Raw genomic sequence first — 18,769 nt, 5'->3', positions numbered from 1 at the left:
GACGATCCTGCGGCCTACCGCTTAAAAGCAACACGAGCGATTGGGGCAGTCCGCTTGGCGATAGGTTCACATCGGGGAGAGAAACGCAGGTGGGTATATAGCAGTGTGGAAAATGAACCTGGGACAGTAATTTTTTTTTTTTTTTTTTTTTTTTTTTGCCTAAATGCAGCACACGGTTTGTTACCTTTTCACGCCGCTCCGTTTGACGCTCTCCTTTTTTGGCTCCTTCCCCGGATGGGTGTACATAATAAGTGGCGAACGGAATTGCCCTGCATTTGGCGAAACTTCTCGATGATAAGGTTTGCTCTCCACCGGAGGGAAGTGTGCCCTCCACAAGTGGATCCCGTTTAGGAGTCGGTTGGCCCCTAACCGACCGCTAACTGGCCTCGAGTCGACCTTCCCCGTTTAAAGGGGCCACGTTTGGGAAGCGCTCCATCGTAACTACTCCCACGCAACCGCTCCGTCGTAACTACTTCCACGCAACTCGAGCCGCCACACCACAGCGACGAATGGGTAGGTCACACCGGCTACGCTAAGCTAAGCCCAGCGGTGAGGGGGCTGGTGTTCGAAACGTCTTTTTTGCCGCCCCCCCGTAGGTGGTCTTACCGGCGCAAAGGCTAACAATCGCATGTTCCAAGTTACACCTTTTTTTTTTTTTTTTTTTTTTTTTTTTTTTTTCTCCCCCCTCAGGGAAGTCCTTCTACAACCGCAGCACCCGGCTGTGGTGGGGCCACTGCCACCTGCGGATCGGCAGCCGCTTGCAGGTGCGGCTGAACAAGGGGGTGAAGTTTTCTCACTTCGAGCACATCGGCCGGTTCATCGAGTTCGCCAGGTAGGCCCAGAAAGGGGCGGACGGGAGGCGGAAGGGAACACCCCAAAAGGAAACACTCCAGTGTGCGCACCTACCGTCTACCATCCATACTCTGCCCCTCAGCACCTCTCTCATGTAGTGCCTCCTTTTTGCTCCCCCTCGACGCCTCAGGAACTCACGGTCCCTACGCGCCGCCACACTCAGCAAATGCCTGCGAAGAAATTTCTGGGGCACCAATTTTTACTTCACGGGGGAGCCCAAAACGGGAGAGAACCCCCTGCAGATCTCCAAGTCGACGCAGAATGAGGGTAAGCACAGGGGGGGGGGGCTCCGTCTGAGCTGTGGAGACAGCCGAACTGGGAACTCACCTACGTATAAGCAGTAGCTGTCCACACATACTTACCATGCACTCACCTTCCTTTTGCGCCTCCCCACACCAGGGGCGTACATCTACGCGGTCGAGCGAGGGAAAATAACCCCCTCCGAATGGGAGTTGAAGAAGCTGGAGTCCGTTCTGGGGGTTCCCCTCCGAAGAGAAAAGCAGCGAACACTGCTGAGGAGACTGTGAGGGGGGTCCTTCACTCTGATGTCCTTCAACTCGAGTGGTATCCCTCCCCCGGTTAGTACCCCCATTGGCCATGTCGTCGGTTTGTTATTCACCTGAACATGGGAAGAAGCGTTTGCTCGGAAGTGTGCTTCCCATTTTTTTGCTCCAGTGGGGAGTAGCACAACAGCACAAGGGGGGAGGGGAGAACAGCATAGGATATTTCTGTTTCTTTTTTTTTTTTTTTTTTTAATGTGCGGCAACTACGCTGCTCACTTGGCACCCTTCGGTGAGTTGCATGCCGAGAGATGGTGCTGTGTGTAGGAAACACTCCCCCGCTGGAGCGGCTCCCCAATTTGGAGCGGCTCCCCAATTTGGAGCAGCTCCCCCGTTTGGAGTGACTCCCCGTTTGGAGTGACTCCCCGTTTGGAGGTCGTTACTTTGCAGACCCATATGTTCATCCGCCCAATAAGAAGGCGTAACCTTTACCGTAACTCATTCGCACGTTGCCCCCTCAACAATGGCACAGCATTAACTCATCGTAGGGTCGGTTTGGCCAAATCGGAAACGTAGCCGGGCCTGTTGATTGGTATACCCACCCACTGCAGGGGGAACTCTTCGGGTGTAGTGCCTCCTAACTGAACGTAGGTCAGCTGGTAGGGGACTCCCTCAGAGAGAAGCTGGTGAAGCACACATCCCTCCAGGGGGGGTAAACTCTCCTTCTTCATTTTACAAGCGAAAGGAAAAGGCAACAACAATCTCAGGTGTGTATTCCCTACCTTTGGGGGATACCAAAAAAAAAAAAAAAAAATGTGCATCATAAATTTGCGTCAACTCACCGTCGTGTGGCTCCTCCAAGTGGCAACGACTCTGACGGCGCTGCGAATTGGACTGCGGTGGGGGCATCCCCGGGGACCCTCCGTGAAAGGAAAAAAAAAAAAACAGCAAGAAAAATGGGAGCCAAAAAAAAAAAGCAGCAAGAATGCAAAAAGTAAATAACCTGCCAACCATTGATAGGCTATGTGCCCACCACGCGGAGGCACAATTTTGCAAAAAAAAAAAAAAAAAAAAAAGGATACTCTTACCAACCGAGGGAAAACAAGAAGAAAACCAAGCGAGTGACATGACTGACGTGCTACTACGCATCATCATTTAGAGGGAAAAAAAAAAAAAAAAAAAAAAGGGAGTAAGGAAGACGAAGCTGCAGAGGGAATCCCAGTTGGAAGACCTCCAAACTGTGTGCCCGCCGTATGCGCCGACTGGGCCTCCTGAAGATGCCAAGGAAACCTCCCAGGGGGGGATTAACCACACGGTAGAAAGCTCGCACTCCCCGCTGCGTGCTTTCATGTACTTGCCGGCTGTACATGTCCGAGGCTGCACAGTGGGCAGCAGCGGAGGGAGCGCCACCGGGGGCACAGCAAGGGGGAGAGGAGGAGGAGCAGAAGCCAGTTAGAAGTACAGACGGGGGAGAAGCCCGTAAGGAGCACAGACGGGGAGAAGCCCGTAAGGCTAACAGACGGATCCCCCCCTAAGGCGTACTGACGAACCACTTCCTAAGGCTTACAGACGGACCAACCCGTAGCGCTTACAGACGAACCACCCCCTGCGGCGCACCCGCCAAGACCGACGAGGCTGGCGAAGCATGAGCAGCAACGCGGCGAGGGGCGAGCCGGACGAAGGGGTCGAGAGAAGCGACGTTTTCCTTTACAGAAGCGAAGTGGGGAATGAGGGAGAGTCTTGCAACGTCCTGTGTCTCTTCCTCTTTTTTATTTCCCTATTTTTTGTGATGCTGATGACGGCCGATAACAGTGCAGTTCCAGCGGGGAGCGGCTACGAGGGAGGAGTGGGCGGCGGCCTCGGGGTGGACGTCGATGGGAATCTGCTGCCGGGGGAGGGCGGAGACAGGTCCGCGCCGGACGACCTGTTCGACAGTGTGCTGATTCAGTGCCTAAATTTTAAGGGCCGCTACAGAGTGGAGGGCCGGGGGGGCGCAGTTAAAGCAGTTAGCGGTATTAGCGGTGTGAGTGGAGTTAGCGCAGTTAGCGGTATTAGCGGTGTGAGTGGAGTTAGCGCAGTTAGCGGCGGGAGTACCGCTAGCACCGCCATCCCCGCCATCCCCGCCATCCCCGGCAGCACCTCGGGGAAGGGGAACCCGGGGGGGGGAGCATTCGAGGCGAAGCTGATTACGCTGAAGCTGTCCCTCTACAACGTAACGAAGTCGTTTCTGTTTCTGTACTTTGAGCCGCAGGGGGGGGTCAGCGGCGGTGGAGGTGGGGGGGAAGAGGTGCACATCGGAGAGGAGGGGCGTAACCGCTTCGCCGGCCAAGGGGCTGGGCCCCCGCCGCGAACCCCCGAGCAGCCGAGCAAATTCCAGTTCGTGGGAGTGCCCGGGCTGAACGTTAACAGGGAAAGCGCATACATGTTCAACGGCGCGGGGTACAACTTCCTGACGCTGTGCCAGGATGAGAGGAACTGCATCTGCAAGTACAACGTGGGCATTCAACAGAACGTGGCCATGCAGGAGTCGACGTCTCTCCGGGAGGTGGAAGAGTCCTATCTGTTCCTGCTGAAGAGGTACCTGATGGACGAGGCGCAGTCGCTTGGCGCGTTCCCCTCGGCGAGCTACCGCGAGCAGTACGAGCGGTACCTGAGTGGGAGGGTCGCCGGCGCGGAGGCAGCAGCAGGGGCAGGGGCAGCGGCGGCTGGCGGTACGGGCACCCCTGGTGATGGAGCTAACCCCCCCCATGGAGAGGTAACTCCCCCGTGGGGTGAAGCTAGTACCCAGCGTGGAGAAGCTAGTACCCAGCGGGGTGAGGCGGCCCCCCCCCAGTACGACGGCTACATCTCCTCGGACAACTGCGGACTCTTCGTGCGGCTGGAGGGAAGCGACGTAGACAAGAAGCACGCAGCTGCGCAGGTGACGGCCTTTTCCGTCCTCTATAACATCAAGTCGCTGATCGAGTTGGGTCTCTTTTACGTGCAGATAGGGCGAAGCAGCGAGAACATGCGTAGCGCGAGCAAAGTGTCGCTACTCTCCATCTGCCTGAACTCATTCATAGATCTGTTCGAGTCCCTCCTGCTCCTCTACGAAGTGATGCTCTCCCGTCTGTTACTAGTTCATTTCATTTTTATGGTACTTCTTAAGTTTGTCTTATTTACCCTCATGGAGCTGCGGTACATTTTAATAATTTGGAGAGCTAATCATCAGCAGGATCTCCAAGAAGGATGGGATCAGTTGCAGAGGAAGCTTGGCACGTTATATAAATTTTATTATGGGAGCATCCTCCTCGTGATTGTGACCTTCTATTACGTTTTCCCAGTCTGTCCCTACGTTTTGCTGCTACTCTACATGTGTTGGGTACCTCAGATTCTGTTGGACATTTGGAAGGGCCAGAGACATTCCATAAATCTGAAGATCGCATTTGCTCTCTCCCTATGCCGAGTGTTCCTCCCAGTCTACCGCTTTATGTATCCCAAAAGTATTTTTCAATTGGACATATTTGCTCGAGCGTTGGACTCGTCTAACAGCACCTTCAGCATCCTCCTCATCGTGATTCTAGCTGTGCAGTTGCTCCTCATGTCTCTGCAAAGGCTCTACGGACCCAGACACCTCATTGATTTGGAGCTCCTACCCCACGTGCATAACTACTACAGAACGGTTGACCCCAATTTCGAGACTGGCCTCCCCGAGTGTGTCATCTGTATGTATGATATTGTTCTGAAGAATAGGACCTACTGCGTCACTCCTTGTCTTCACATTTTCCACGAGAAGTGCCTGCAGCAGTGGATGGACGTCAAGCTCGAGTGCCCCACCTGCCGCGGCGCCCTCCCCAACTTCCCCTAAGGGGGGTGGCGCATCTGCAGCGCGGGTAGCGGTGTAGCAGCGCGTGTAGCGGTGCACGTGCTCTTTTTCCGCTTCCCATTTTGCTTCCATTTTGTGAAGTCCACTGTGACGCAGGAAACGCGCCCTTCACCATGTCCTCAAAATAAAAACAAAAAAACAATTGCCTTACGCAGCTCTGTTATGCGCTCCGCTATGCAGCCCCGCGAACAGCCGCCCCGCGTCGTTGTGGAAGGCAGCGAGCACCGCCGGCTTCAAGCTCTCGTGGACGAAGCAGTACGAGAGGAAGAAGCTGATTTCTTTGCTCCTGCCATCGCTGTGCACCCCGTTACCCACCAACTCAGCTGCATGGGGGATGACTCTCTCGATGGACTTCACCACGGAGGCACTTCCCCGAGCGGTGTCCCCCCTCACGGTGAGGAGCTTCATCAATTGTGTGAAAAACGCCGCGATGTTCTTTACCATCATGGAGGTGCACTGGTCCCTCTCCACTGTACTATTGTTGTTTACGAAGAGGGAGACCAGTCGGGTGGCCAGTCCCTCCAAGTGGGTCTCTCCTCTGTAAAGCAGCTGCTCTAGGAAGTCTGTGCACTTAGATAAGCAGCAAAGGATGTGGACGCACGCATTTGTTAAGCTGCCCCCCCGTGGAGAGTCCAACTCACTCAGAATGGACCTCCTCATCCGTTCGAAGGAGCATTCATCCAGGTGAATCTGCCGCTCAATCTCTGTTTCAATTTTACGCTTAAGTGAATCTACTAGTTGGACGTTTCTTCCCCCTTCGGATGGGTCCTCTTGAGGGGGTGATACATGGTGATCACTTTGGCGAGTCCTTTCTTCTCTCCCCCTGGGAGGGGGACTCATCTTCTTCCCTCCGCCGAGGTCCACCACGCCATGGTAGGCATATGTGTAAAATTGGCTAAGTAATAAGCAAGACAGCTCGGCCACCCTCCTGTTGGCTGACCCCATACAGGAGATGATTCGGCGGAGGCTGCCTTCCCTAACGAGCGTCTTCTCTCCGGGGGGGGGCGAGACTGCGCCTCCCTCTTTAAGTTGCTCCTTCCATGCGGAGGTTAAATTGAGGAGGAGCGACAGCACGTTTTCGAGGAGGTTCTCCCGGGGGGGGTCACCCAGAAGAAGCGCTTCAGCTGGGGCACTCCTACGCCGCTCCTCCGCTGGAGCACTCCAACGCCGCTCCCCCCCCGGGGCGATATTCTCCACGAAGTGCAGCATGTGCGGCCAGCTGGCCCTGATGAGGATGGCCCTAATGCTGGCGCTTCCCACCAGGTTAACCAGGAGAGACAGGCAGTTGCAGGGCATCCCCTTGAGAGAGTAAAATTGCTCGTTGGCGTAGACGATCACGTTAAGCATATCCTTGGTGAACTTCCTCTCCAGGACATCTCGCCCGTCTTGCTTTAGAGTTAGATGGGAAATGATTCCGAACAGGTTGGCTAGTTCGAACCTCCGTTTGTGCAGCTCCTTCCAGGGGTCTGCAGGTGCCCCCGCGATTGGGGGGGTTCCCTTATCGCACTCTTCAGATGCAACCGCGATTGGAGGTGCCCCCTTAGTGGACTCTTCAGATGCACCCCCTTTGGGAGCTCTCCCCCCATGGAGGATACCCCCGCTGAGATCCCCGTCCACCCCATACCTGCGAACGCTCTCCTCGTTTAGAATGCACTCCGTTAGATAGCTCAGCAGGGCGCGCTGCTCCTTCGTGTAGACTCTCCTCTCCTCCTGGATGAGGTGCCCCATTCGAGAGAGGAGCCTGCCCAACAGGGTGTAATCCTCCTGTTGCATTACCCGCTCGTGTAACAAGCTCCTCCCCGCAGGGTCCCTTCCGATGGTATTCAAAAGATGTGCCGTCTTAACCTTATTAATTTTCTTTAACTGGTATAGGGTAAGGAGGGGGTTAACTGCTCCCAGGCAGAAGTCCGCACATTCGTGGTGGTCTTCCAGGGTGAGGGTAATCAAGTCGATGAGTGTGCCGGCACTGAGGGAGGTGTGCTTGGGGAGTTTGCCTCCTTCCCGTTGCTCTCTCTTCACGTAGAGGAGTAGCTCCTCCAGTTTATTGGCGCAAAATGAGAGGAAGGTGGTTCTTCCCTTTCGGTTAACCACCTCACCGCAGGTACCTCCTCCACTAGGCTCTAAGGAATATACTTTTGCGTAGAATGCCACCTTGGCTTCTTCACTCCTCTTGAGGGACCTCTTCACCCCTTTGAGTGTCTCCCAGAATTTTTCCCCGTCTTTGATGAGATCCATTTTGGCTAGCTCAGTGAGGGCTCGGGAGAGGTCCGTGGAGCTTTCCTGCCCATTTGCGGCGTCGGTCCTCCCCGGGGGGGGCGTTCCCCTGGATAGCGGTTCAATGAAGTGGGTTCCCCCGGATAGCGGCTCCCCTGAGTGATCCCCCTTCACGTGACCCCCCCCCCGGAGCATCCGCTCGCACCTCTGCACATACGCAGCCGCCTCCGCGCCGCCGGGGGAAAACTCCAAAGCGGACTGGAAGCTGGCGAGCGCCTCCCCGAAGCTGAAGAGCTTATACAGCGCCAGGCCCTTCCTCAGATGGCTCTTATATAGGAGGTCCCCCTTCACGCGGAAGTCCCCCTTAAAGACATCGTAGTATTGAATCACCTCATTGCAGCTGCGAACGGCTTGCTCATACCTAAACGTTTTAAGGTAGCAGAGAGCCACATTGTTATAAATCTCTAGATAGTCCTTGCACACTTGCAGTGCCTCTTCATAACATTCGATGGCCTGTATGTAATTCTTTTTTTTAAAAAACTCATTCCCTCTGAGCTTCATCGAGTGAGCAACTCTCCTGTGTTGGTTCTTCCTATCTAAATCTCTTTGCAAATTTTTTTCCAAAATTTTAAAATTTGCGTTGTGCTTTGGCACGTAGGAGATCTTCTCGTCTTCATCGAAGGTGTCCGAGCTGGGTTCATAGAGGTTCCACTTGACGTAGTCGGTGGAGGCGCTCAGGCGTGGTGGATGGTGGTCCACCCCATCATCGTTGCCGCTTATCACCTCGCTTGCATCATCCTTACGGTTGATTCCCCTCTGCCAGCTCTTCCAGGAGGCCCTCCTGGCGTCCCTTTTTTTTTTCCTTTCCTTATACTGCTTGACCTTCTCCTGCAAATCGTTCAGGCGCTCCTCCCTGGTTACAACTTTGCCTGCACACCTAGGGCAGGTGGTCAGCACGTATTTAAATTCGACCAAGCAGTGTGCGCAGAAGCACTGGTAGTTATTTTCCTTTGTCCCGCTGCCCCTCGTGCCCATGACGTATCTCCTGCGCTCCTCCTCCCTCCTCTCCTCTTCCCTCATTTGCCTTATTTTCTCCTTCAGAAGCAGCTTCTGCTCCTCCTGCTGCATTTCCTCTGCGGTTATTTTGCCACTCAGGATGTGCTGCACCTTCTCCGTCACCTCGTCCACTCGGCTGAGGAACGCATCGATGTCTTCCTCCCTGGGCAGGGAGAAGCGCGCCCCCGCCCCGCTTCCAGCACCGCTCCCAACGCCGCTCCCAACGCCGCTTCCTGCAGTGCTCTCCATCTCGGTGCGGAGCAACCCCCTTCTTCAAAACGGATGAAAGGTGGCACCTCCAGCAAAGAGACGCCCACGGTGAGCACCACCTCATCCAGCACCTACCAAGGGGCAACTCCCCCGTCAGCAAAGCGCAGTCTCCACTTCGCTCCTCACAAAATGGTGGGAAAAAAAAAAAAAAAAAAAAAGTGTTGCCGGGTAAGGGGGGAATATACGTCGCGCTTCCGTGTGCACTCACCCAGGGGAAAAAAAACAAAAAATAAAAAAAAAAAAAAAACAAACAAATAAGCAAATAAGCAAACAAACGATAAACGCATAAACGCATAAACCCCAAGTGAGGAGGAAAAGAAGCGACGGCGAGGAAACGCGCATCGCCCGCACCAGCTGTACGAAGCGGCAGCCGCGCGGAGTGAAGAGGTGAGGAAGTGGAAAGCTAACTGATAGGGGTGGCCAGCTAACCGCTTCCGCTCGGCCAGCTAGCTAACCCTAGGGAGTAACTTACTAAGCGCTACCGCTCGGCTTCCCAACCGCTAGCTAACCATCGCTCAAAACGGGGAAGCCATTCGCTCGCCACTCCAGCGAATCCGCAAAGGGGGGTAACCCGGTTAGGAGGGACTCCCGAGAGAAGGTCAAGTGTGACAGGTCAAGCGGAGGGGCCAAGTGGGCACTCGTTGAAAGGAAGAAGAAAAGAGGGCACACGTCGCATTGCAGGATAGGGTCACTCTCGAGGGCTTCCCCCCCACCATAAGTGTATCCCCCCCCCTCTTCAGCTGCGTATCTCCCCCCCCCCTTCAGCCGCTTATCTCCCGCTAGAAATGTCCAACGAGCTGCTGCAAGGCGCGGCGCTCTACAAAGAGCTGCTGTGCGTGTACCACAACCTGGCGGAGAGCGAGCTGGGCCTGAGCGGCGGAGACGTGGGGGCGCTCTTCCAAATAAAGGAAAACCTAAGTCAGCCGATAAGTTGCGACATCCAAAAGTGCAAGGAAATACTAACGAAGCTGAAGCTCGTGCTGATACACCTCCCCTCAGTGGATCCCCTAGTACCCATAGGAAAAAAAAACATAAATGAGTTGCTTCTGGCCAGACATATATTAGAAAAGGGAGTGATCATCTCCATACTCGATAGGGACATTAAAGCTTTTTCTATTTACATGGCTCAGCTGCTCTTATATTATTTTGATTATTGCAACTTCCTCCCGAAGAGTGGAAACCAGAATGGGATCATTGGTATGTATCTACTGTACCTCCTCTCCTCTAACCTAATAGGTGATTTCCACATGACGTTAGAGGTCATTTCAATTGAGGACCAAAGTGATGAGTATATAAAATACGCTCTGGAGCTTGAGCAGCACATAATGGATGGCTACTTCCACCACGTCTTAACAAAGAAAGAAAATATTCCTTTGTATCTGTATAGCCTTTTCATTGAGAGATTATATAATACCATTAGACATAAGCTAGCGGACTGCCTCTTCGCTTCGTCCAATTGTATTTCTTCTGAATATGCTTGCGAACTGTTGAAGCTAGGCAGTGAGCAGGAGCTGTGCCAGTTCATTGGGGAGTACAATGAGGCGAAGACCAGTCAGGGGGAGTGCAACCTCCTGTGGGAAGTGCGCAACAAGAAGATTTATTTTAACAACCAGACCGTCCACGTGCAGGACCTCCCCGCGCTCGAGGTGCTGAATAACACCATCGGCTACGCCACGGAGCTGGAGCGGATCGTGTAGCGGGGGAGAAGCGGAGCCGTGGAGTGGAACGCGAGCCGCCAACCCTGTTAAGCAGCGCACATTGATGCGAGCCGCCACCCCCGCTGCTCGTTTCTTCCCCCCCGTAATGAACACCCCCCGCTCGGGCAGTCGCCGCGCCGGCGCGCCCACAAACCAACTTCACCATTCCAATTGCTGCTGATGACACCCCCCTGTTCCTTTTTTTTAAAAAACGGCAACTGCGTTCGTTGGCTTCGCACGTGAGGTGGAGCCATACACGCGGAAAAAAAAAAATAAATAAAATAAAAAAATAAAAAAATAAAAAAACTTGTGGGTGAGCGAAAGGTGGGTAACTTCTGGGTAACTCCCCTCTGGGTAACCTCCCCTTCTGGGCAACTGCAGACACGCCGCCCCCCCAGCGTTCATAAGTGGGGCGTCGAACAGGCATACAAGTGGTTAGCGGTGAATAGGTACACGTGTGTGTGTGAATTTCTCTTTCTGTCTGGCCTCCCCCCCGGCTCTTTATTGAGGCACACCGTCGAGAGAGCATGGCCGCCCCTACGCACGAAGGTGTCCAGTGTTACACAAAAAATTGACAGTCCTGCTGGTGGAGTGTTTCCAAGCGCTTAATAAAAAAAAAAAAAAAAACGCTCTCCACTCCATGTGAGAAGGCCCTTCATTAAAATGCTAGCGTGTGTTTGCGTATGTTGGGGGGAAGGGCAGGTTCAACCCAACCGAAGGACGTGCGCGAAGTGGTGCTCATTAAAATGGGGAACAAACGCGTAAACAAAAAAAGGGGCGCGCGCCAGGGTGGGCGGAGCGTGTTGGCGAGGTGCATTAGGGAAGCGCGTTGATGAGGTGCATTAACGTGGCGCATTGATGAGCCGCCTTTGCGGGGGAACGCAGCGGGGTACACTTAGGCGTTGTCCCGCGCGCGCCTCCGCGTGGGTAGCTATTAGGGGAGTGCGCGCACAGATTCGCGTGAGGGCGAGCGTGCGCCTGAGTTGCAGACGGGGGGTGCAGGGGGCTTTCAGGACGACTTCGCCGTCCGTTTGCTGAGTTTTTCGAGCCGCGTCAATTGTGTAAACCGCCCGAACTTCTTATCTTGTTAACTTCTTAACCTGCAACGGGGTGGGCGCCGCCTCAGGCGAGGTTGACCGCGCGGCTGGTCTGACTGGTCTTGGTCTCCATGCCGGCCTCGCCGAACTCCTTGCCCAAGCCGTCAGCCACGCTGGAGCCGTCGCTCGGCTTGCTCAGCAGGAACTGCTCATACGCCTCGTAGCTCTTTTTGGACGTCAGCTTCCGCCTGCAGGCTTCGGACATTCCTTTGATTTCCTCCTCCGTGAAGTTAAACAGCTCGGGCAGCTTCTCGACGTACTTGGGCAGCCTTCGGGGGGGGAGCAGCAAAGCGGTGGTAACGAAGCGGTAGCGAAGAAGCGGCGAGGTGGTAACGCCGTCACACACCATTCTACACAGTCATACACGCTGCTCAACACTTTGCTCCTGCGCAGAGAGAGGCGACTTACTTGAGGCAGGGGTCCCGCAGGTCATCGAAGAAGGGATCCGCCAGGGCCTTCGCGCAGGGGGGGAGCGGCAACGGTGAGGGGAAGCGGCAACAGAGAGGGTAGGCAGCAACGGTGAGGGGAAGCAGCAACGGTGGAGGTAGATGCACCGTTAGCTACGCATGTGGAGGCACACCATTTGGCATCTTCTCTCACGCTCGACAGTACCTCGATTGGGCTCAGCCGCTTCAGTGGCTCGTATTTGAGGAACCTAGAAACGAAGTTGATGGCGTCTTCGGGGGTGCCCTTCGGAAAGACCTGCGCGGGGGGGAAGCGGGTTAAGCGGCGTGCCAAGTGGGTTAAGCGGTGTGCTAACGTGGGTAAGGCGGTGTGCCAAGTGGGTAAGGCGGTGTGCCAAGTGGGTAAGGCGGTGTGCCAAGCGGGTTAAGCGGCGTGCCGAATGGGTTAGGCGACTCGCCAAGTGTGGGCTTCCCCCGAGGGGATCGCATCTCCCGGCTACCTTCTTCAAATCCTTCGGCTTCACATCCGGGAACTTCACATCCGCGTAGTTGGGGTTCATGACTTTCATTTGCTCCTCCGTCGGCGTGCCTTCAAAAGAGGGGGGTGGCGGTGGAGATAGCGGCGGTGATAGCGGCGGTGATAGCGGCGTGACGACGGGTGACGACTCGCTTCCGTGGAGGGGGGCGAGCACTCACCTAAGACCTGGATGATGCGCACCAGCTGGTCGACGCTCGATTGGCCGGAGAAGAGGGGGTAGCCCAGGATCATCTCGGCGATTATGCAGCCTGAGGGGAAGCGGCGGGGTAGAAGCTAAGCAGGGAGAAGCGAAGTGGGGAGAGGCGAACTGGGTGAGCCACATGCAACTACGCTACGCTACGCTGCTCTGTGCTACGCTGCGTTGCGATGCGATGCGATGCGCCGCTCTACTCTGCGCTGCGTTGGTGGCCCTACCGAGGGACCACAGGTCAATGTGCGTGGTGTAGTTGGTGGAGCCCAGCATGAGCTCCGGGGCCCGGTAAAACCTGGAGCATATGTAAGAGACGCTGCGCTGGCCAGTCAGCAAATTCTTGGCGCTCCCAAAGTCGCACAGCTTCAGCGTGTGCGTGTTGGGCTCAATCAGCAGGTTCTGGGGCTTCAAATCCCGGTGGCAAATATACTTGGAGTGCAGATACGCTAGTGCCCTGCAGAGTTGATAGGAGTAAAGCTTCACCAAAAGGAGAGGCAACGAGTGGTTGTTCCTGGCATAGTGCTTCATAAATTTATGAACCGTCTGAGGGATAAACTCCATCACGACGTTTAGAAAAATATTTTTTTCATTTTTTTTTAAACACTCGGTGTAATAGTAGTCCTTTAGGAAGATAATGTTTACATGACTTAGGCTCTGCATGATTATGAGCTCTCTGTTTTTGTATTGTGGGTCTTGGAGGACCTTCTTGATTGCCACCTTCTCCGAGGTATCCAGACAGATGGCTTCGTAAACCACTCCGAAGCTTCCATTGCCAACTATGTTGCCTAATTTATAGGTTCTGCTTGACGACCGGTTGATTTCGCTTTCTACCATTTTTTGATTTTCTTCACCCCCCAGGTGGTTGCAACTTTCGCTTTTGCTCATCTCGGTGAGGCTCTTTCGGTTAAGGGGGCACTTGCCGCCTCCGCCGTTGGGTGCTTCGCCTCTCCCGTGGAGGTCACTCCGGCAGGGGAGGTCACCTCGCGCGATCTGCTCCCCCCGGGCGATCTGCTCCCCTCGGGTGATAGGCTCCCCCCGGCACACGTACTCGCCTCTTTTCCCGTGGTCGCCCCTGCTCAGGTACTTCTTCCCGCTGTGCTCATTTTCGAAGCACGCGCTGGTGTGGTCATCTGCGGGGGGGGAGTGTAGATGTGCAGAGGTGGATAGGCGACCACAGACGAGGTGGCGGTGGAAGGAGGAAGGAGGAAGCGGAAGAGCAACGTTCTTGTCACCTCTCAGCAGCGGTGTAGCGGCGTACCCATTTTGCTCCTCCACGTCTGGCTACCACGCCGTTTCGCCGCTACACTGCTACACCGCTTCACAGCTACGCCGCACACCGGTGCACCCTCGGACGGCTACCTGTGTGCCAATCTCTCATATTCCCTGCGGTGTCCTTCCTTCTTACGTCTTCCAGCTGGAGTCAGTCGCGGCGCGTGGGTTGTTTCGCGGGACGAAAGCGGACCGTGGCGAGCGCGTCGGCGGGCTTTTTCACTCGCGGGCGCGCATATGTGGTTGAACAAAAAAAAAAGAGAAAAGAAAAAAAGAAAAAAAGAAAAGAAAAAGAAAAAAACGCGTCTCTCGGTTGGCTTGCCGCTCATCTACTGCCTCGTAGGAGTGCCTGTGCGCGGGCATGCATGTGTGTGTTTAGCGTGCACGTGGAAACATGCGCCTACACATGAGTGTACATATGAGGGTACACATCCGCATACACATGCGCATGCACTTGCACAGCGCTCCCCTCAGTAGCGCATTTCCCCCCGCACCAGCTTGGCTGACCGACGCGCGGAGCTCGAGCTGTTCATGGCCGGGAGGGGGGGGCACGTTCACCAAGGCGTCATATTGCCGCGTGTGTGTGCCTTTGCCCTCCGCCCTTTTGGTGTCCCTTTTTTAGAGTATTTTGGGGTGTACCCTTCGGAGTATATTTTGGCGTGTACCTTTTGTCGCGTATTTTCGCGCTTATTTTTTCGCGTATTTTTTCGCGTATTTTTTCGCGTATTTCGTCGCTTATTTTCGCGGGCGCGTGGGGAAATGGTGGGACGAAGTCCATGGCGCGCACACAATTGTGCGTGTAAAAATAGGCATACAAAAATTTCTGGTGTGTTTGAGCAGCAATACCGTTTTAATAATATCGTTTGAGGAGGAATATTGATTGGGAGCCGATGAGAAATTTTTTTTTCACTTCCAATGATTGGCGAACGGGCAGCACATTTGGAGATGTACGTGAGGAGCTGCCGAGGTGCCGCGCGGTGGAACACTCCGGGAATTTCGCGCCAAACGGGAAGCGGCGCACCCAATTGTGTGCCGCTTAGGGACAGTCATGCGTGGGCGCGGCGCTATTGTTATGTCACCTCCGCAAGCATGTTGCCTCGTTTTCTTTTTTTTTTTTTTTTTTTTTTTTTTCCTCCCCACCATGTGTGCCCTCACAGGGCGTGAAAAAGCTGCCTTTCGTTGGCCAACTGCGAGGAGCGTGTTGCGGCCCGCGCGCCGTCGGCAGGTGAGGGAGTGTTTCACCTGTGGGTAAGCGGTGGCTTAGCCGTCATCGCGTGGTTGCTTTAGCCGTCCGTGTGCATTTCACATAGTCGCGATGTATTCCCCCCGTCCCTTCCCCCGTGTGCGTGCTCCTTGTGCGTACACCTTGTGGTGTTTTCGAAACAAGGGACCATTTCGCACCAGGTAGAGGTGTGCTCGTGAGGCAGCCACGCGTGGCGGTGGCGGTGGCGGTGACGAGTGGACCCATACGCCTGTGCATGCCGAGCGCCAAAGGGGAAGAAACCGCGCAGCACGCGGGGTAGTAGGGGTGGACCCCCAAGCGGGTGTGCATACAGCCACGGGGACCCAACATAAGCATTGAGCGGATAAAATGCAGTGCAAAAAAGGAAGAAAAAAAAAAAAAAAATACGGTGGGTGTGCACACAGATTTATCCGACGAACGAGGGCAAAGCATGCAGGCACCTACTCACTCATACGCCCCCAAGGAATGCACCCGTGTGGGTGAGCGCGATGTGTAGGGTAATAAAACGAATCGACGGTGGGAGCGGTGAAGGTGTGGCACGTTCGCTCTGCATGGCGGGTGGAAAATGCCCGCTAGAAGCCGCATCGGGGTGATCAGCTGAATTGTAAGCTGGCCTACTACGCAGATGAAAGCACAACTGGAGTTAATTTTTTTGGAAAAGATTTTTCCGCTTCACAGGGGGGTGGCACCAACGCACGCACACATACATACATGCACGTGTGCACATGGGGGTCAGCTGTAAGATAACATGTAGTTCTTTTCCAGCTGACGGTGGCGCGACGACGAGCGTACACCATTGCACAGAGGCACTTATTCACATGTTGCTTCAAACATGTTGCTTCACACAAGCGGCACGCCTCTCCAAAAGTGCAACTCGCAAGGGGGTGACTTTTCTCGCTTCGGTCTTTTTTTTTTTTTTTTTTTTTTTCTCTCTTTCAGACCATGTTCAGGTTGTTCATAAAGGGTTAGGAGAGCTGATACGAAGGGAAATGGGCAAAGGGGCCACTACCATGTGTAGCTACCCGGGCTAGGGGTGTTATGACCGCTGGTTTGCTTGGCCCGCCTGAACCCTTCATGAAGGGGGGGGGGGGCGACTTGGAGTGAGCCCGCCATCCTCTCCCACAACAGCAACCACGCAGATAAGAAAATGTGGGGGGAAAAACATCAGTTCACGTAAAGGCACAGTTAACGGTGGGTATAGCCACGTGCTGTTGTATCTCCCTTAGCGGACTCCCCCCCGATGGACTTCCTCCCCACCACGCTTCCCCCAAAGGTGCAATAATATGCGAACAAGCAGGTGGGTGGAACTGCACCAGGGGGAGGGGACCCACCAAAAGAATAAAAAAAAAAAAAAAAAAAAAAAAATATACATAAGTATATGTATATATACATACATATATGTAATAACAAACGCGTGATGTACCCTCACCTGCTGGTGGAGCTTCACCACGTATGGCCGCCCTACCCCCAGCCGAGCGTGCACTGACATGTGCCACAGAGCAACTCCGATCGGCATGCAGCTGCAGGTGGGGCGAAAAAAATCACCAAGTTGACCCGAAAATGGGGGAAAAGAAAACGCCGAGTTGGCGGATACATTGGGGGAATGATTTCAAAAAAGGGCCACTTGAGCAACACCACAAGGTGAGCAGCGAGAGAGAAGCTACGCAAGACTGACCACGCGGTGAAGGACCCCCAGCGCAGTGAACCGTAGCGAATCGAAGCGAGCAGAAGCGAGCCGCAGCACATTGCAGCCCCTTCACTGTAGCCTCTCCCCCGCGGGCCGAGATGGGGCCGCCAGCCGGGAGGGCCGCCATCCCCCTGTTCATGTACAGCATAGCAACCACGGCGATCGTTTACCAAAACTACATTTTCATCGCCTTCCTGTTTAAGAAGTATAGAGCGTATGAGTGGCTGTGCAGAGGAGAGAGTGACCCCCTGGGGGGCGACTTCTTCGTGTGCAAGGAGCAGGAAAACTACATCCAGTTTCTGCTAGTGTCAGGCCTAATCATTCAGTTCATTTCTGGGTCCGTTGGAAGTTTCCTAATAAATGTTTTGCCGAAGAAGAAGTACGTGTCGCGCGTGGCCTTCGCCTTTTTGTTCGCGGGGTGGACTCTGCTGAGCGTCGCCCTCTCCTATTCGAAGCAGCGCATGCAGGGGTACTCGCAGACTGGGGAAAGTGGTGGAAGCGGCGGAAGTGGCGGAAGTGGCGGAAGCGGGGGAAGCGGCGACGGCTTGGGGACCCGCCGCTTAAACTTCCAAACCATTTCGCTGCTCTTCAACTTGGCCTTCGCCTGCTTCGGCATCGGGTCGGACAACTCGTACCTGCCCATCATATACTACGTTAATGAGAAGTACCCAGTGGAGCAGGGTGGAGGCGAACGTAACTGCGTGGGAGGTGAACGTGGCGAGAGCAAACTGAGCGCCCTAAGAAACATTTTGAAGAACAAAAACTACATCCTCATCAGCACCATGTCCTCCCTGGCCGTGCTGAGCCTGTTCGTGGGCAACGCGCTGTTGGCCGCGCTCAACGCGTTCGAGGGGGAAAACAACATCACCGTGGTGGTGGCTCTGTACATTTTGGCGTGCATCGTGCCCTCGTTCTTCATTGCGAATTTGCTGGATGGGGGGGAGGTGGCAACGAACGAGAAGATACCGACCAACCAGGAGGTGGCAGCAAACGAGAAGATCGCGCCAAACCAGCAGATACCGCCAAACCAGCGGACCGCCCTGATGTGCGGAAATATCCACGTGGAGGCCCTGAAGAACCAAGTGAAGTCCCCATTTTACCAATTCATCGTGGTCGAGTTCTTCATCATAACGTTCAGCATTTGCTACTTCATGTTCTCCCTGTTCGACATTTACGAGCACAGCGTATTCGGGGACACGCTGAACGTCTACTCCCTCGTGTTGCCATCAAGCTTTATCATCACCTTAACATTTGGCATAATAGCTGACATTATAGGCATATACAATTTCATGAGCTTCAATTTGCTTTTGGGCATTTCAGTTTTTTCTTTAATTTGGGTTTACTACAAAATGAAGAGTGTATTCATTGGCTACCTATCCTTGATCGTTTATTTTTTCCACCAAAGTTTTTTTGCAAACCACATGTACATGTACATGTCGACTGTGTTTCAGGAAAACAATTTTGCAGTCCTCATTGGAATAATTAACGCATTCGCGTCTGTTGCCTTTTTCCTCTCCTTTAAATCCTTCGAATATATTAAGTACCACGGGGGGCCTGTCCACTCCCAGGTGCTTACCCAAGTGGTCATTCTTTCCTACGTGCTGTTGTTTCTTTTTCACGTTTTTTACATAAAGAGGAAGGCTGCAAGTGGGAAGTTCATGACGACGAAGGGGGGAGCTTCCGAACTGGCACAAACTAATGTGTAACCCTGGTTGGTGCTCTTCCTTTTGACGTTGTCATTTTGGAGGTAAAAGTTTGCCTCTCCTAATTTGTTCCCATAGCAGGTAGCTATTTTGTAAACAAATTGCACACATGAGTTGTTGCTAGCTCTTTTGACTTTTTTTTTTTTTTTTTTTTTTATTTTACCTGAACCGTTCAGGCGAAATT

The 18,769-nt window shown here is 54.0% G+C and overlaps 6 protein-coding genes and 2 non-coding genes across 8 annotated transcripts, besides 14 other annotated features; 5 read left to right on the top strand and 3 right to left on the bottom strand.

Annotated features, from left to right (window-relative positions):
* The first annotated feature begins 167 nt into the window (after nt 1-167).
* PVX_119705 (hypothetical protein, conserved) lies at nt 168-1,540 on the top strand. The gene is made up of 4 exons (XM_001613088.1): nt 168-513; nt 691-832; nt 983-1,119; nt 1,252-1,540. Exons 1-4 carry the CDS (start codon nt 510-512, stop codon nt 1,377-1,379), a joined length of 411 nt encoding a protein of 136 aa, XP_001613138.1. The 5' UTR covers nt 168-509; the 3' UTR covers nt 1,380-1,540.
* Nucleotides 671-722: a microsatellite.
* Nucleotides 1,522-1,552: a microsatellite.
* A 469-nt stretch (nt 1,553-2,021) lies between these two features.
* Nucleotides 2,022-2,048: a microsatellite.
* A 521-nt stretch (nt 2,049-2,569) lies between these two features.
* Nucleotides 2,570-2,600: a microsatellite.
* A 396-nt stretch (nt 2,601-2,996) lies between these two features.
* Nucleotides 2,997-3,029: a microsatellite.
* PVX_119710 (hypothetical protein, conserved) lies at nt 2,998-5,199 on the top strand (the record flags this gene model as incomplete). The annotated part of the gene is made up of 1 exon (XM_001613089.1): nt 2,998-5,199. One exon carries the CDS (start codon nt 2,998-3,000, stop codon nt 5,197-5,199), a length of 2,202 nt encoding a protein of 733 aa, XP_001613139.1.
* Nucleotides 3,030-3,067: a microsatellite.
* Nucleotides 5,189-5,215: a microsatellite.
* Nucleotides 5,216-5,364: 149 nt separating this feature from the next.
* Nucleotides 5,365-8,736, bottom strand: PVX_119715 (hypothetical protein, conserved; the record flags this gene model as incomplete). Its single annotated transcript, XM_001613090.1, has 1 exon — nt 5,365-8,736. One exon carries the CDS (start codon nt 8,734-8,736, stop codon nt 5,365-5,367), a length of 3,372 nt encoding a protein of 1,123 aa, XP_001613140.1.
* On the top strand, nt 5,752-5,824 carry PVX_119712. The gene has a single exon. It is a non-coding gene; the product is annotated as a tRNA-Val (tRNA).
* Nucleotides 6,467-6,540, bottom strand: PVX_119713. The gene has a single exon. It is a non-coding gene; the product is annotated as a tRNA-Ile (tRNA).
* Nucleotides 7,347-7,372: a microsatellite.
* Nucleotides 8,737-9,260: 524 nt separating the features above from the next.
* Nucleotides 9,261-9,293: a microsatellite.
* A 249-nt stretch (nt 9,294-9,542) lies between these two features.
* Nucleotides 9,543-10,454, top strand: PVX_119720 (26S proteasome regulatory particle non-ATPase subunit12, putative; the record flags this gene model as incomplete). The annotated part of the gene is made up of 1 exon (XM_001613091.1): nt 9,543-10,454. The coding sequence occupies one exon, from the start codon at nt 9,543-9,545 to the stop codon at nt 10,452-10,454; it is 912 nt and encodes a 303-aa protein (XP_001613141.1).
* A 248-nt stretch (nt 10,455-10,702) lies between these two features.
* Nucleotides 10,703-10,731: a microsatellite.
* An 845-nt stretch (nt 10,732-11,576) lies between these two features.
* PVX_119725 (glycogen synthase kinase, putative) lies at nt 11,577-13,568 on the bottom strand (the record flags this gene model as incomplete). The annotated part of the gene is made up of 6 exons (XM_001613092.1): nt 11,577-11,820; nt 11,960-12,006; nt 12,152-12,253; nt 12,456-12,544; nt 12,652-12,741; nt 12,908-13,568. 6 exons carry the CDS (start codon nt 13,566-13,568, stop codon nt 11,577-11,579), a joined length of 1,233 nt encoding a protein of 410 aa, XP_001613142.1.
* Nucleotides 12,496-12,531: a microsatellite.
* Nucleotides 12,634-12,675: a microsatellite.
* A 2,181-nt stretch (nt 13,569-15,749) lies between the features above and the next one.
* Nucleotides 15,750-15,798: a microsatellite.
* A 1,182-nt stretch (nt 15,799-16,980) lies between these two features.
* On the top strand, nt 16,981-18,588 carry PVX_119735 (hypothetical protein, conserved; the record flags this gene model as incomplete). Its single annotated transcript, XM_001613093.1, has 1 exon — nt 16,981-18,588. The coding sequence occupies one exon, from the start codon at nt 16,981-16,983 to the stop codon at nt 18,586-18,588; it is 1,608 nt and encodes a 535-aa protein (XP_001613143.1).
* Nucleotides 17,780-17,810: a microsatellite.
* Nucleotides 18,589-18,769: the final 181 nt, after the last annotated feature.

This window comes from Plasmodium vivax, chromosome 8 (assembly GCF_000002415.2).
Source record: "Plasmodium vivax chromosome 8, whole genome shotgun sequence".
Classification (NCBI taxonomy): Eukaryota; Apicomplexa; class Aconoidasida; order Haemosporida; family Plasmodiidae; genus Plasmodium; species Plasmodium vivax.
This window is presented reverse-complemented; position numbering and strand designations above follow the sequence as displayed.